Source organism: Grammomys surdaster, unplaced genomic scaffold (assembly GCF_004785775.1).
Source record: "Grammomys surdaster isolate TR1022 unplaced genomic scaffold, NIH_TR_1.0 128, whole genome shotgun sequence".
Classification (NCBI taxonomy): domain Eukaryota; kingdom Metazoa; phylum Chordata; class Mammalia; order Rodentia; family Muridae; genus Grammomys; species Grammomys surdaster.
Window position 1 is genome coordinate 3,870,115 of NW_021604586.1, and position 15,377 is coordinate 3,885,491.

At 46.3% G+C, this 15,377-nt stretch overlaps 1 protein-coding gene across 2 annotated transcripts in view; it reads left to right on the forward strand.

Annotated features, from left to right (window-relative positions):
- Positions 1 to 15,377, forward strand: part of Usp10 (ubiquitin specific peptidase 10) — a 43,935-nt gene that overhangs the window by 5,599 nt on the left and 22,959 nt on the right. For both annotated transcript variants that reach the window (XM_028752932.1, XM_028752940.1), the window contains exon 2: positions 13,763 to 13,831. In XM_028752932.1, the coding sequence (XP_028608765.1) occupies positions 13,763 to 13,831 (69 nt within the window). The remainder of the gene's footprint in view (positions 1 to 13,762; positions 13,832 to 15,377) is intronic.

Sequence of the window (15,377 nt, forward strand, 5' to 3'; positions counted from 1 at the left end):
AAAAAAAAATTTGTTACCCCCCCCCAACCTGGTTTCAAAATGCTCTTTTAAAACTTTGTTGGGTGTTAATGTCCATGTTTTAATCCTAGCACTCAGGAGGCAGAGGCAGGGGAATCTCTGAGTTCTAGGCCAGCCTGTCTACAAAGAGTTTCAGGTTTCAGGACAGCCAGGGCTACACAGAGAAACCCCATCTCAGCCCCCCCTCCCATTTTGTGTGTGTGTGTGTGTGTGTGTGTGTGTGTGTATGTGTATGACTTTAAATGTAGCTATGTAGCCACATAGCCAAGGATGATTTATGAAGCTCCTGCTTTTACCGCTCTGTCGCTGAGATCACAGTAGTGTGCCACGATGCTGGTTTATGTGATTCTGAGGCTACAGCTCAGAGCTTTGTCTGTGTGTCAGTTGGCATTTGGCTGGGGTGGGACATAGTTGGTACAGCTCTGTTCACAGAGACAGAATTTGGAAGACTGAGGTCTTGCTGTGTCACAGCTGCTGGCCAGGAACTTGTAGCAATCATGTCTTAGTCTCCTGAATGCTGTGATTAGAGGTGTACACCTTGCAAAATTGATCTTATAAAACACACAGAGTAAAGCTGAAGTAATATATGGATTACATTTTGCAAGACATGGACCTTGTCACCTAGGCTGCCAAAGAGCATTTAATGGAATCCATTAGAAAACTGGCAGTCGCCTTTGGATGAGAGTCTGTGGCTGCAGCATTGAGCTCACACTTAACACTGGTCCCTTGCTGGGACAGAAGGCCTTGACTCCATCCCTCCCTCTGAGTGCTGTCAACCCATTAGCTTACGGTTTATTGGTACTCTAGCAGCTGTCAAGAAGCTTCCTAGCATTGCTTGCGGCATCTCGCGTATATTGGGCAGCCTTTCAGAGAAGTGGACCAGGGAGGATGTCTTTTGGTACACGTGAAGGCTGGAGGATGAGTGTAGGGTCAGTTGTTGTTTTCACAATAGGTTTCTCTGTAGCTCTGGTTGTCCTGTCTTGGAACTCACTGTAGGCCAGGCTGGCATTGACCTGCCTCTGGAGTGCTGGGACAAAAGACGTGTGCCTCCACTGCCTGGCCACTGCCACTTCTGTGTGGGCTCCAGAGATGAAGCTTAGCATGTGAGTTTCAGAAGTCGAGCCAGAGCTCATACAGCAGCTGCATCTCCCTGCCGAGCCGCCCCCCTGGCCCAGACTTAACATTAAAACACATGCTTCTGACCTCCTTAGCTTCTATCGATTGTAGCCACAAGGCGGGGGGGGGGGGGCAGCATCTCTTCCTTATGGTAAACCCGGCAAAGCTGTCGGGTAAGGAGAGGAGTGTGGAAGGGAAGCTTCATTCCAGGTTCTGTGATGTCTGCCCTTTCTCCTTCTCTTCCTCCCGCCCCGCCCTCATGTGTATGAGTGTTTGCCTGCATGTGTTTTTGGACCAAAAAACTGTATTGGCTCCCCTGGAATTGGAGTTAGAGAGGTTGTGAGCCACCTCTGTGGGTGCCAGAGCAGCCAGTACCTGTAACCACTGAGCCATGCCTCTTTCAAAATTTAAATATTTTTTTCTGTGATGAAGCAAGGGTATGCCCCGGAGCTACAGTCCTAGCCCATATCTTTTGTTTGTTTTTCCAAGACAGGGTTTCTCTTATAGCCCTAGCTGTCCTGGAACTCACTCTGTAGACCAGGCCGGCCTCGAACTCAGAAATCCACCTGCCTCTGCCTCCCAAGTGCTGGGATTAAAGGCGTGCGCCACCACTGCCTGTTGCCCATATCTTGATATATTTAAACTTTAAAAAAAAAAACACCTCCCCTCTTCTGCATACAGGATTTCTCTGTGTTTTCCTGGCTGTCCTGGAATTTGCTCTATAGATCAGGCTGGCCTCAGACTCAAAGAGATCCTTCTGCCTCTGCTTTCTGAGTGCTGGGACTAAAGGCATGGGCCACCACACTTGGCTGACTTATTTTTGTTTTAAAGACTAGTTTAAGGATCACAGCAAAACTGAGAAAACAAAGATATCTCCCACATAACCTTTGGTATTTTAAGTACTGATTTCCTTTAGATGGGTGCCAAGGCCGGCACTCTTTATTTAAGACCCAAATTAGGCTCCCTGGGTAGGTGAGCACTGGAAGGGGCATTGTAGCAGCTGGCGCTGTGGTTTGTGTGGTCCTCCGTGGTCTCTGTGTGGCCTGTGTCAGCTGTGGTATACTGTTATCACTGCTCCACACACACCGCAGAAGAGCCAGGCCTCCAGGTCGAGAAGCTGATAAGTCATTGTTAGGGACTTAAAAGCAGGCCCTTGGCCTTCTACTTTGAGTTTTTCTACTTTGTGGAATTGCTTTTATAGAGGACACTAGGCCAGGGCGTGCTATCCACAGAAGGGGTTTACATTGATTCCCAGGGGAGAGGTAGAGAGAGAACAAATGAGACGGAGCTGGACATGCGTGCACGCGTGCGTGCTGTGCATTAGTAACCTGCCAACAGTCCAGGCCTTTCTGATTTGATTTTTACTTATAAAACAAAGACATGCTATTTTGTGAGCCACTTATCCCCCCCGCAAAGGAGATGGGAAATTTAAAGTAAAAATAAAGTTTAAATTCACTAATCCTTCATCTTCAGTTTGTCATCTGTGCGCTTTTGGTTAGACCTTTTTGTTTTGGTTTGACTTAGAGACAGGTGACAGGTTCTCTGTGAGTTGGCAACCTGGACAACTTACTGGATTCAGAGTGTGCTGTGTTGGTCAAGCACTGGGGTTAGGGACTGGAGCTGCCTCACACTGTGTGTGTGTGTGTGTGTGTGTGTGTGTGTGTGTGTGTGTGTCTGTCTGTGTATTGGGTATGTTTTAATGACAGGCTCCTCCCTATTCTGGCATCACACTTTAGGATTATAGTGTGCCTCACACTTGGAACAATTTAGAAACTACTCTGAAATTCATTTAAAATTTTTTTTTAGGTTTTTTTTTTTTTTTTTTTTTTTTGAGACAGGGTTTCTCTGTATAGCCTTGGCTGCCCTGGAACTCACTCTGTAGACCAGGCTGGCCTCTACCTCAGAAATCCGCCTGCCTATGCCTCCCAAGTGCCAGTAAAATATTTTTTTATTTTTATGTGTATGAGTTTTGTACCACATGTGTGCCTAGTGCCCACAGAGAGAAGAGAGGGCATTGGATCCTCTGGAACTGGAGTTACAAACAGTTGTGAACCACCATGTGTGTGCTGGGAATTGAAGCTGGGTCTTCTGGAAAAGTAGCCAGTGCTTTTAACAGCTAAGACACTTCTCCAACTATGTATTCCACTGACTTTTGACTTTACACTGTAAAAGAGGCAATTCTCAGTTAAGGTCTTGTTGGTCTATTACCTCTTCTGTAGGGCCCTAAAGGACAGACCCGCCATGGTTTGGAGAGAGTTAGGTCATCTGCTGGGTGGCCAGAGAAGAATCTGTCAGTTAACCTGAAACGAGTCTTTTTTCTTTTTAAAGATCTTTCCTTTTCATTTTTACTTTATATGTGCGGTAGTTTTGCTTGCATGTTATATCTGTATATCATACGCCTACCGTGCTAGTAGAGGCCAGAAGAGGTGATACCATGGGACTGAGTTACAGGTGCTTGTGAGCCACATTGTGGGTCCTGGGAATTGAACCCTGGTATTCTGGAAAAGCAGCTGTTGCACTTAACTGCTGATCTATCTCTATAGCCTCTTAACCTGAAGTGTTCCTGTCTTCTCCAGATTTTTTTTCCTTTTTTTTTTTTTTTTCCTTTTTATCAATGCTCTGCAGTGTGGCCAGAGAAATAAAACACTCCTTACCCTCTAACTCTTTAACTTTTCCAGACTGGCACGTTTACTTCTGACCCAAATAAAATGCAAAACGAGGTCTTCTGTATTAGTTCCTGTGTCTCTCGCCTCCCCTCCCCTATGCAGCTCTGGCTGTCCTAGAACTCACTATGTAGACCAGGCTAGCCTCAAAGTCACACAGTGGAACTGCAATAGCTTTAGTCTTAGCACTGGAGGCAGAGGCAGGGGGATTTCTGAGTTCCATCCCAGTCTGGTCTACAGAGAAAATTCCAGGATAGAAACCCTGTCTGGAAAAGAAAAAATCAACCCTTCCAAACTTCACAGATGCACCTGCTTCTGCTCATGTACTAGGATCAAAGACAAGTACCACCATGACCTGTCACAAAGTGTGTTTGTTTCAATGCCTCCAGTTTGTGAGTGTGAATGTCAACAAAAACTCAGGTTTGTTCTCTCAGTGCTGTTGTCCATGTAGCCAGAGGTGGAATCTCCGTTGGTTTTATTTGTGGGTGACTATGTAACTAATATTCTTCAGTAGACATTTACCCTACTTTGCTGTCTTTCCCTTGCCTTTGTTGGGGTTCATTTGTTGCAGTAATAGGTACCCTTCAGAGCAGTGGCTGCTTCAGACCCGAGTTAGGACCTCAGAGTCACACTGTTAACTGAGCATGACTGTTTGAACTTGAAGCCGAGGGACTGGAATTCCCCTGGGATTGTATGCAGCTTTGAGTGGGAATGGTAAAGCCTCGTAGCTCCTCGTCTTGGATGTGCCTCCTCAGGTTCTCTGGGTTTCCACAGGTTGATGCCTCTGGTTCCTCTTTACTTACTCAGTGGCTTCTCCCGCTGCAGCCTATTATGTGCCTGCATCGTGCCTGCTAATCACAGAGCCAGTTTAAATCTTAAAAACTATTCTCTCCAAATTTGGCTAGACCCTCACCCAAGTTTGAGACCATTGCTAAGTTCACTGGAAAGACATGGCCTCTCCAGTGCGAAGTGTGTGTAAGTGAAGGGAACATGGTGAGTGGGCTGGTTACTGCCGTGTAGGGCTGACTAGGGTTCAGGAATGTGTTTTGAAGATTTTCTCTTAGGTGCATTTATTTCGTGTGTGTGGATGTTTTTGCCCATATGTGTGCATGAGCCTCGTGCCCGTGGAGGGTTTCAGAGTCCCAGGAACGGAAGTGATGAAAAGTTACGAGCTGCCGTGTGTGCGGTGGAAATCGAACTCAGGTCCTGTGCAAAAGCAAGTGCTGTCTTAAAACAGTGAGCCGTATCTCCCGTGTTTGCTGTTTTTTTAAAGATTTATTTATTCATACTTATGAATGCTATTTGCATGACAGAGTAAGTAGGGTATCAGATAGCATTATAGGTAGTTGTGAGCCACCATGTGGTTGCTGGGAATTGAACTTAGGACCTCTGGAAGAACAACCAGTGTTCTTAACTGCTGAGCCATCTCTCCAGCCCCCAGGTTTGGTCTTTAAATCATATATATTTTTTTTAAATTTACTTATTATGTATACAGTATTCTGCCTGCATGTATGCCTGCCGGTAAGAAGAGGGCATCAGATCCCATTACAGATGGTTGTGAGCTGTGGTTGCTGGGAATTGAACTCAGGACCTCTGGAAGAGCAGTTGGTGCTCCTAACCTCTGAGCCATCTCTTCAGCCCTCCTAGCTCTATTTTTAAGATGCTCTTCTCGATAATAAATTGGAATTAAATAATAATATTTCTCAAAACCAAAAATGTTTCTTCAGGCCTGGTGATGAACGTCAGCGTCTCATATTGAAGTGACTGTGCCATAGACTCCTGTAGTTCTTGACAAGTGCAGTTCTGAGGGCGGAGGGAAAGACAGCACCCCCATAATGCCAGCAAGCACAAATGCGCTAGTGAGCATCCCAGTTCCTCTGATGGCCTGGCTAGAGCCACAGCAACTGTCCCTGAAGCCTTTAGGACTCTTCCTAAGGCCACATCTCCTAATTCTTCCCAAACAGTTCTACCCACTGGGGACCAAGGAGTCAAGTGTATGAGTCTGTGGGGAGCCATTCTCTGGCAAACAACCACAGCCTGTCTGTGTGCATGTGCACTGAGTGCATGCCAAGTGCTTGTGAAGGCCAGAAGAGGATGCTGCAGTCTCTGGAACTGGGCTTATGGATGGTCTTATAGCAAGTGCTTAATTGCCAAGCCAATTCTTCAGCCCCATTGCTGCTGTTGTAGTTCTGATCATCCTGTAACTTTCTATGTAGCTAGTCTGGGTTAGCCTCTAACTCAAAGAGGATTACAGATGTAAGGCACCACACCTGGGTTTGTTTGTAATTGATTAACTAATGACAGGATCTCCCAACATTGGCCCAGGCTGGCTTCAGACTCAGATAGCCAAGCTGGCCTGAATCTTGGCAGTCCTTTTGCTTCACCCTTCTACTTGCTTGGGTAAAGGACATGAGCCAGTGTTCCTGGCTTTTAGAAAGCCATCTGCTACTGCTCATGATAAAGAGGGCTCATAGATTCTGTCCGTTGGTCCATCCATCCATTGACTAGATGGTCCAGATAACTACACAAAGAAGTAGTTCTTACCTTCCTGTCTCCATTCGGTTTCCCTGCTCTGCTCCGTCAGGGCTGAATGACACAGTTTCTCTCAGGCCCTGGCGTTACCCCCATTCAGAGATTCTGAACCCAAGTAAGTCAGAATCAATCAGCTCAGTGTGTTTAAAAGCTGGAACGACAGCACTTGGGAGGCTGAGGCAGGCGGATTTCTGAGTTCTAGGCCAGCCTGGTCTACGGAGTGAGTTCCAGGACAGCCAGGGCTACACAGAGAAACCCTGTCTCGAAAAACAAAACAAAACCAGCTGGAACAAGGGCTGGACTCCACTCCAGCCACTGATGGAGTTGTTACTGGCCTGGCCTGTGTGCTGCAAGGCTGAGAGGGGCCTGCTTCCCGCTTCTGTGCAGAAAGCTGCACTGATGGCCCATTGGATCTTTTCTAGATGTTCTAGATGCCCAGCCTCATTCACTCCCTCTAGTGACTTCCCGAGGCTTCAAGTTTACATTTTCTACAAAAAACAAAGCAAATAAAAAAATTTATGTACGTATATGTGCCTAGTACTCTCAGATCAGAAGAGAGCATCCAATCCCCTGGAATGGAGTTACAGGTGGTTGTGTTGTAAAAGACACGTGTGGGTGCTAGGAATTGAAACTGTAAGAAAGAATAGCCAGTGACCTTAACAACTAAGCCATTTCTGAAGCCCCTAAATATTTTATTTGCTTTTTTTTTTTTGAGACAGGGTTTCTCTGTATACTCGAAGCAATTTTTTTCTTTTTTTCTTTTACATTTACTTATTTTTGTGTGGGTGGGTAAAGGACAACTTTGAGAGCTAGTTCTTGCCCTTTATTAGAAAAGTTAGGATTGAACTCGGGTTGTCTGGCTTGGCAGTAAGCACCCTTACCTGCTGAGCCTTTGCCATCCCTCCCTACTGAAGAGGTCCTTGAGGTGTTTAAACCTCCCTTTGGGGAAGCCAGCAGGCTAGGTCAGTTATGGCCTGCAGGTTTATTGATGTGACTTCCTTCCTGCAGCTGACCTTCAGCTGTTGAGACTTTGTTGGCTTAGTTCTAGCAATTCGATTCAGTAGAACACTGGACACCTGGAAGTTTCTGCTTGTGCAGAATTAACACCATGGCTTTGCTAGGCGTTCATCAGTAGTTAGTCGGTGAGGTCTTGGCCTAGGGCTGGTGTAGGGATTTCAAGGAGAGCAGGCCATCACAGTGAACCGGCAGGCAATGTGCTGAGCTGTAGTCCTGTACAGTACATGCATCCACCCTAACTCTCAACAGTTACAGAATACTTACTTGCCCCATGTTCCCAGTGTTTGAGGTAACTAATACCTGCTGGTGAGTGCTCATCTCTCAGCCCTGTTCTGGGACTGCACCTGTTGTCCTTTGTCTATTTTTGTGTCTCTTTCCCCCTTTCCCTTAAGACTGGCCTCTGTCTGTGACAATAGGAAAGTACACGGGGTTTGTCCGGTTGTGTTTGTTAGCAGTCCTAGTGTGATGAGTGTCCTTTTGTGAGCATCCATTGCTGTTCTATAGACAGGACTGGGAAGCTGCTAACAGTGGGGTTTTGTTCTATGAATCATGGTTTCTAATTTTGAGATTGTGTCTGTAGCAACAACTTAGCCCAGATTCTCAATGAAAGTACCAAACCAAGACTACGCAGCCAGCCTGTTGAAAGCCTGACAAGATTTAAGTAGTTGGAATAAAATATGCAAACAAAGTAGACACCAGACTGAAACACCACTTTGCAAAGCTGGGAGACGCCGGCTGAGTGGCTTTGTAATGCTGATGGCTTTGCTCTTTCGTGGGAGGACCCTCTTCTAGGGAAAGCAAATCAGGATTACTGCAGCTTAGTCAGGGCAATAGCCCCTGCTGATTGTAACATTCACCAGCCTGCTGTTAGCTTCTCTTGTGACCACCATTGAGGGATGTGGTGTCTGGAGTCTTCTGTAACTGCTCAAGTTATCTTCAGTCTCAGAATTCATCTGGGGGAGCTGGTGCTCAGTAAATACTGTTATATCAGTGAGACTCCTGGTTTGCATGGACAGAGCAGTGTCACCTTCAGGTGTCCCCCAAGCTGTCACACCACTCTGCAGAGTGTGCTTTGTATAGTGTGACTGTTACTGAAGCCGTGTTAGCATCAACCTTGAAATGTGTTCCAATCCAATCCTCTTCCTGTGTACAACTCAGTCTGAGGCTTATTACTACAGCTCTGTGTGGGACAGTGATGGGACACTCCAAAGGTATACATACACCCACCACTACGCTCAACTTGGAGCACTCCACCATCTCCTAGAAGCCTTCCATCCTGCAGTTGGTCTGTACTGCTCCCTTCCCTCACCCTGGGGAGCCTGTCTGCATTCTGTCTGCCTGTTCCAACACCATGTGAGTGGAGCCACAGGCAGTTGGCCTTTAGTGACTTTTTTAGGTTTTGTTTTTTTCTCATACATACAGTCTATTTTGATGTTTTTCTCCTCCCAGGTTCTCTCCACCTCCCTACCAACATCACATTCTCTCCTTTTCCTTCTCTCCCAGACATAAAACTAATAAGACATAAAACCACAAACAAACCAAACAGTCACAGAGCTTGTTCTATGCTGGCCAAGTGTGCCTTGGGCATGGGGCCTGAAGGTGGAGTGTAGTTGATAGACCCAGTGACTCTCCGTGGAGAAAGTGACTTCCCCTTCCCCAGCAGGTATCAATTGCAAATGGCTTCTTGGTTATGGTGGGGCTTAGTATCTTCTTCCCCTTTTCTTTTTGAGACTTTTTTTCCCTGTCTAGCCCTGGGCTGTCCTGGAGCTCCCTCTGTAGACTAGGATGGCCTCAGACTCAAATCCACCTTCTGCCTCCTGAGTGCCACTACTGTCCAGCTGGCTTTTTAAATATAATTCTCTTTATAATTTTTATTTTATGTTCATTGCTGTTTTGATTGCATGTATGTCTGTGTGAGGATGTCAGAAGCCCTGGAATTGGAGTTACTATAGACAGGTGTGAGCTGTCATATGGGTGCTGGGAATTGAACCTGGGGCCTTTGGAAGAATCAGTGCTCTTAACCGCTGAACCATCTCTCTAGGCTCCCCCCACCTCCATCATTTATTTGTTTGTTTTGAGACAGGTTGCTCTGTAGCCCCTGGCTGTCCTGGAACTCCCTCTATAGACCAGGCTGGCCTCTAACTCAGAGACCTGCCTGCCTCTGTCTTTCATGTGCTGGGATTAAAGGTGTGCCCTGTGCTAGCCTTACTTCACCTTTTCCGTTAAGGTTTAGAATGTTGGGCAGGTAGGCATTGGTGTGATGTGTCCAGGTCCATGTCTCCCTCCTTTGTTGTTTTTGCTTGTGTTGTTTTGTGTTTGCCATGCTTGAGGCACAGGATAGAGCCTCACAAATGCCAGGCACATTCCACCTGTCCTGCCCATGGCTTCTGAATCCTAGTCAGGCCCAGGAGCTGGGGTAGTTGGTGAGACGCCTGGAGCTTTGTGCAGGCAAGCTCATCCTCTGCAGAGAGAACGGAGGCTTTTCTCCCTCATAGCTAAGGCTGGCTCCCAGGTAGCTCCCAGGTAGAAAGGCTGGCACTTGTCTCCTGTGCTGGCTGTGCCAGGGCTCTTCAGCAGGTTTGCATAGTTGTGCACTACAGTGGGAGACTGTCCTGCTTGTCTGTCTCCCTTGAAACTGAGAATTCCTGAACAGAGCAAAGCATTAGCTGATTACTTGTTTCAGAGCCACCTCTTGTATTACCAGGAACCTTTCAAAGGAAGGGTGCAGAGCAGTCATTTGGGGCAGCGGGCACATTCAGTTGAACTTCAAGAGATGAAATCTTTGGAAGTTTAGAGTCTGAGAATGCTGTTCTCCAGTGCCCCCTAGTGTCACAGTAATGACTGTCCTCAAGTTCCCTGCGATACTGGACTGCACTCCTGCAGGTGAACCGGGACCATTTCTCCACCTTCCATGGGAAGAGACAGTTTTAACAGGACGGCTTGTCTTTGTCCTTCTTCCTGATCTTCTCTTACATGGGTGACTCCCCTGTGGGTTTCGCAGTTTACCAGCATACTGTAATTTCCCTTCTCACCTTCCTAGGAATGTAACCTGTCAAAATATACACTCTGCAGGCAGCGAGCCAGCGCTCTGCAGTAAGTAGTCAGAGTGAGGCCTTTTCAGAGTGACCCAACACTTTGTACTTATGTATGTATGTGGGTCTTATGCTTGCACGTGTCTCTAGAAGAAGTAGAGTCCCCTGGAACTGGAGTTCCGATGCTTGTGAGCCACCTTGGGGTTGCTGGCAGGTGACCTCTGGATTTCTAGAAGAGCAACCAGTGCTCTTAAATTAACTGCTGAGCCATTTCTAGAGTCATCTCTGAATGGTCCACATAGTTGTCAAGCCTCTGAAAGGGACGGCCTGTGACGTCTGGGCTTAACATGTTCCATGCGTCATCCTGGGCAATTTAAAGTTTTTTAAACAATATTATGTGTGTGTGTGTGTGTGTGTGTGTGTGTGTGTGTGTATGCACCAAGTGTGTACCCTTGGAGGCCAGAAGAAGGCATTGGACTGCCTGGAACTAGAGTTACAGGTGGTTGTGAGCCATCATGTGGGCGAATGGAATGGAACTCAAGTCCTGTGGAAGAGCAGCAAGTGCTCTTAACTTTTGGGGCATCTCTCCAGCTTTCTAGGGGCTATTTAACTGGTTACCTCCCAGGTATGAGTCACTTTGGTTAGGCAGATTTTTTTTATGTATCTAGTAGAGCAACCCCCCACCCCCTATTTTTAATGAGTCCCTTGGCCTCAGATCTCAGTATCTCCATCTTTCCTGACCTTTTTGTCAGTGACTTTTCAAGCATCAAGGGTTCTGTTGCACACTGTTACTTTGTCCCATCAGAATGATTTATGAGTGAACAAAACTGGTGCATGGGGAAGGCCTATGGGGATGCATTAGCAGTCGGAGGTGGAGACCCTGGTTCTGTGGGGATGAGTTAGCAGTTGGAGGTGGAGACCCTGGTCCTGTGGGGATGAGTTAGCAGTTGGAGGTGGAGACCCTGGTCCTGTGGGGATGAGTTAGCAGTCGGAGGTGGAGACCCTGGTCTAGGCTCCTCAAGTGGATGCTGTGCACTGATGTTAGAGCCTCGCCTGCTGGCTTCAGCTACAAAACTGAAACAAGACTTTATACATTGGTGTAATGGCTCACTTAAAAAACCTCATGAAAATAGATCTCATTCTGGCAGGAGGCTGTCTTCGTGTTCCTTGATGGGGTTGGTCATTGTGGCACATGAACCAGTGGGCAGGGAGTCAGGAGGAAGCTGCAGACAGCTCAGCTGTCTGTCAGTCACAAATGGTATTTGGTGTCACATAGCTCTAGTTAACAGTTCCTACAGTGTCCTTGGATGGATTCAGTACTCTCAGCAGGCTGTCAGCTGAGTGAGGTCTTCACCCCCACACAGTTGTTGCCTGTGCAGCAGTAGGCATGACCTGTGAGTTCTGTTCTTTATACCAACACATTTTTTCTTTTTGTATTTTGATTTTTGAGATGTGGTGTCTACATGTCCCTGGCTGTACTGGAAGTCACTCTGTAGACCAGACTGGCCTCAAACTCACAGAGATCCACCTGCCTCTGCTTCCTAAGTGCTATACTGACATCTTATAATTAGTTTCTGTTTGCCTGCACGTATGTCTGTGTAACATGTGTGTGCCTAGTGCCCGTGGAGGCCAGAAGAATGTAGTAGAACTGGAGACAGACAGTTATGTGACATCATGCAGACATTGGGAATTGAACCTGGGTTCTCTTCAGGAGTAGCCTGTCTTAGCCACTGAGGTATCTCTCTAGCTGCTTGACAGTTTCTTATAAAATATGATTTTAAAAGAAAAATTCTAAAATGATACACCCTACTAACACTCCCCTGCAACTGTGTGGCCCTCCATAGATCTGTCAGACCTGGCTAGGTCATAGGTCCAGAGCTTCTGAACAAATATGTGTATTTTTATTTCTCGTGTGTGGGGTGGGGGGCTTCTTTGTTCAGCCTTATGTGGCTGTCTTCTTGTCTGTCTTTAACAGGCCCTCTTGGTTGGCCTTGAACTCAGATATCTGATACCTGTCTTCCTCTCCAGTGCCTGGATTAAAGGCAAATGCCACCATGTCCTGGTATGAATTTATAAGAAAAACACTCTAGCAGACTTTTTCAAGTGACACCAGACAAACAGGGAACTAAGTGAAAGTACCAGGAGAGATTCTCACTGGGTTCTTCCTCCAGGAAGGAGCCTGGGTTCTGCTGCAGTCTGGACTGGAAGGCACGGGAACCTGGTTCCTCCTTCTCTATTTGCACATTTTCAAGATTTTAGAATTTAGCCCTTACTGAATTAGCCATCTCTTTAAATAATTGATTGTATGTGAACAAATTAGAAAGTGTGTTTCCAAGTGAAATTTAAATGAACATTTCTGAGCTAGAGAGATGGTTAATGGTTAGAACTCTGGCTGCTCTTCTGGGTTTAGCTCGCAGCACCCACATCAGCAGCTCACAGACACCCATAGACACATCACATCACATCAACACATCACACTGACCAAGTTTTCACCCATGTATATATTTCCTACATTGTAAGTCTACAGGCCTCCTTACTCCTAAGAACATCCAGTAGTGGGTGGCTTTCTGAGTGCTGCTCTCCTGAGACTGAGGTGTGGTCTCCCTAGTGTCTCTGAGTTCCACGGTCTTCTGCTTCTGTACCCGTCCCTGTCTGTCACCATAGTTCATTTATTGGGGTTTACAAACTTCACATAGATGTCAGGATGTCATGACCAATGATGACATTGAACCCAGGCTTGTGTGCGCTTTACAAGTATTCTTTGTACACCTGTGTAAAATATTTATGGGATGGAATTCTGTGGAAATAAGACCTCAGCATTTAATTTCTTCTTGAGTTTTCAGAACTTCCTGGTTGCTATATATATCAATTCTGCCACTAAACACACCAGTTGAGGTTTTTAATAAGTAATTTGAATTTAGTCTGGTTTTCATACCATTCATTCTGTTCTCTGAGAGAATAGTTCTTTCCTTACTGTGGTTCCTGTTTGTTTTTCACATACTGTGCTGTGAGTGATCTTATGTAAGCTTTCTCATGCTGTGAACAGTCAGCTAACGCTGCAGTGTCATGAGAAAACTAAACCACGTGGAATCTCAGTGTTTCCACCATGGCCACACTTGACTTGTCAAAATAAGCATCTTCAACCTTGTTCTTTGACAATTCACAGAAAAGGCTAGGTGACATTTTCTTGCATGTCATGGGAAAATACTGCCTGCCTAGGAACCTTAGCTTGCAGCTTAAGGCTCCTCATTGCTTGCTTGAAAAGGATTTGGAAATTTCTAGTATAAATGTTTCCTAAGACAAACACTATAAAATATGTAGCTTAAAAAAATTAGTCATGTGTATATTATATGTAATCAAGTGTTCTTATTTTATTGTTTTCAGTATATTTTTGGCGATTTCAGCCCTGATGAATTCAATCAGTTTTTTGTGACTCCCCGCTCTTCAGTTGAGGTAAGAAAAATTGTTGTCATGTACATATTTGTAGAGGTGATTGACAGCTCTCTTTCATTTTAGTTGAGAGTTCTAACCCGTAAACAAGTAGAGATTATACTTGGGGTGTGCTGGGCCGGTGTGTTTATTTGCTTTAGACTTCAAAGGAGTAAGTAGTCATACACACAGGTGAACCCTCCTTGCTGCATTCTTCCTGCCTGCCTTCCCTAGAGGAAGTGCTGGGTGGGCAGCACTGTGTCCACAGGATGTGTTGAGTGCTGTGCCTCAGGCTGAGTCTCCGTGCTCATGCTGAGACACGGCTTCTTTGTTTTTGTTACTGTTGTTATTATGTGTTCATTTCTTTAAAGATGATCTGTTTTGTGTAAAAGAGTGTTTGCCCATTGTGTATGTCACTTGCATGCCTGGTGTCTATAGACATTACAAAAAGATACCAGATGCCGTGGAACTGGGGTCACGGATGCTTGTGAGCTATGTGGTGGATGCTGGGAACTGACCTCGGGGCCCTTTGTAAGACCAGTAAGTGCTGAGCCGCCTCTCCAGCACAATTCCTGATTCTTACTGCTCAGCATGGTCCATCATACACACTGTGGTTCATTTGCTGTAGTATATGTGTGTGTGTTTATTTCTAGGGGCTTCCTGGTTGGCTTAGTGGTGGTGTCTTCACTTCTTCTATCCCATAGATCCCTCTTATCTGAGGCAAGGTCTCACTGTGACTTGGAACTTGTTAAGTAGATCACGTTGGCCTTGAACTCACAGAGATCCACCTGCCTCTGTTTCCCAAATGCTGGGATTAAAGTACACAACTAAAACCAGCTTTAACATTGAATTCTAATTGTGTGTGTGTCTGCATGGGGTTTGTGTACAGTGTGTGCAGTGTCCCTGGAAGCCATAGGTGTCAGAACCCCTGGAGTTAAGAGTTACAGTCTGTTGTGAACTGACAATGGGTCCCTTGCTGGGATTAAAGGCGTGCACCACCACCGCCCAGCTCTCTTTGGTCTTTTTAATGACAGTTCTGCTAGGCACTGGTCTCAGACTCTGCAGGCAGGACAGACTGTAGGTCAAGGGTTTTGTGGCTGGGTTGGTGTCCCAACCACTCCACTCAAGGCCTTGTCTGGTTACAAAGATGGCCGGTTCAGGATCCACGTCTGTCCCCCATTACTAGGAGTGTTTGCTAGGGTTACTCATGTCGATTCCACGGGGTTTCCACAGCACTAGGTTTCCACCTTGTCCCCCAGATTCTAATTCCAGTCATTTCTCCCGTTATTTTCTCCCTCCCTCTCCATCCTGGTACCTCCTGTTCCCAACCAAACCTGCCCTGCTAAGTGTTTTTAATTCATTTGTGTATGTATATGTGTCTGAGTATGTGTGGACACAGAGGACAACTTGTTGGTTTTCTCTACTGTGTGGGCCCCAGGCGCGGTAGCAATCTGGCCAGTGCGTGCTGGAGGTGGTGGTATAGCTGCACACTCTATCCCAGCACTCAGGAAGCAGGCAGATCTCTGTGAGGTGTGTGTGTACACTCTATCCCAGCACTCAGGAAGCAGGC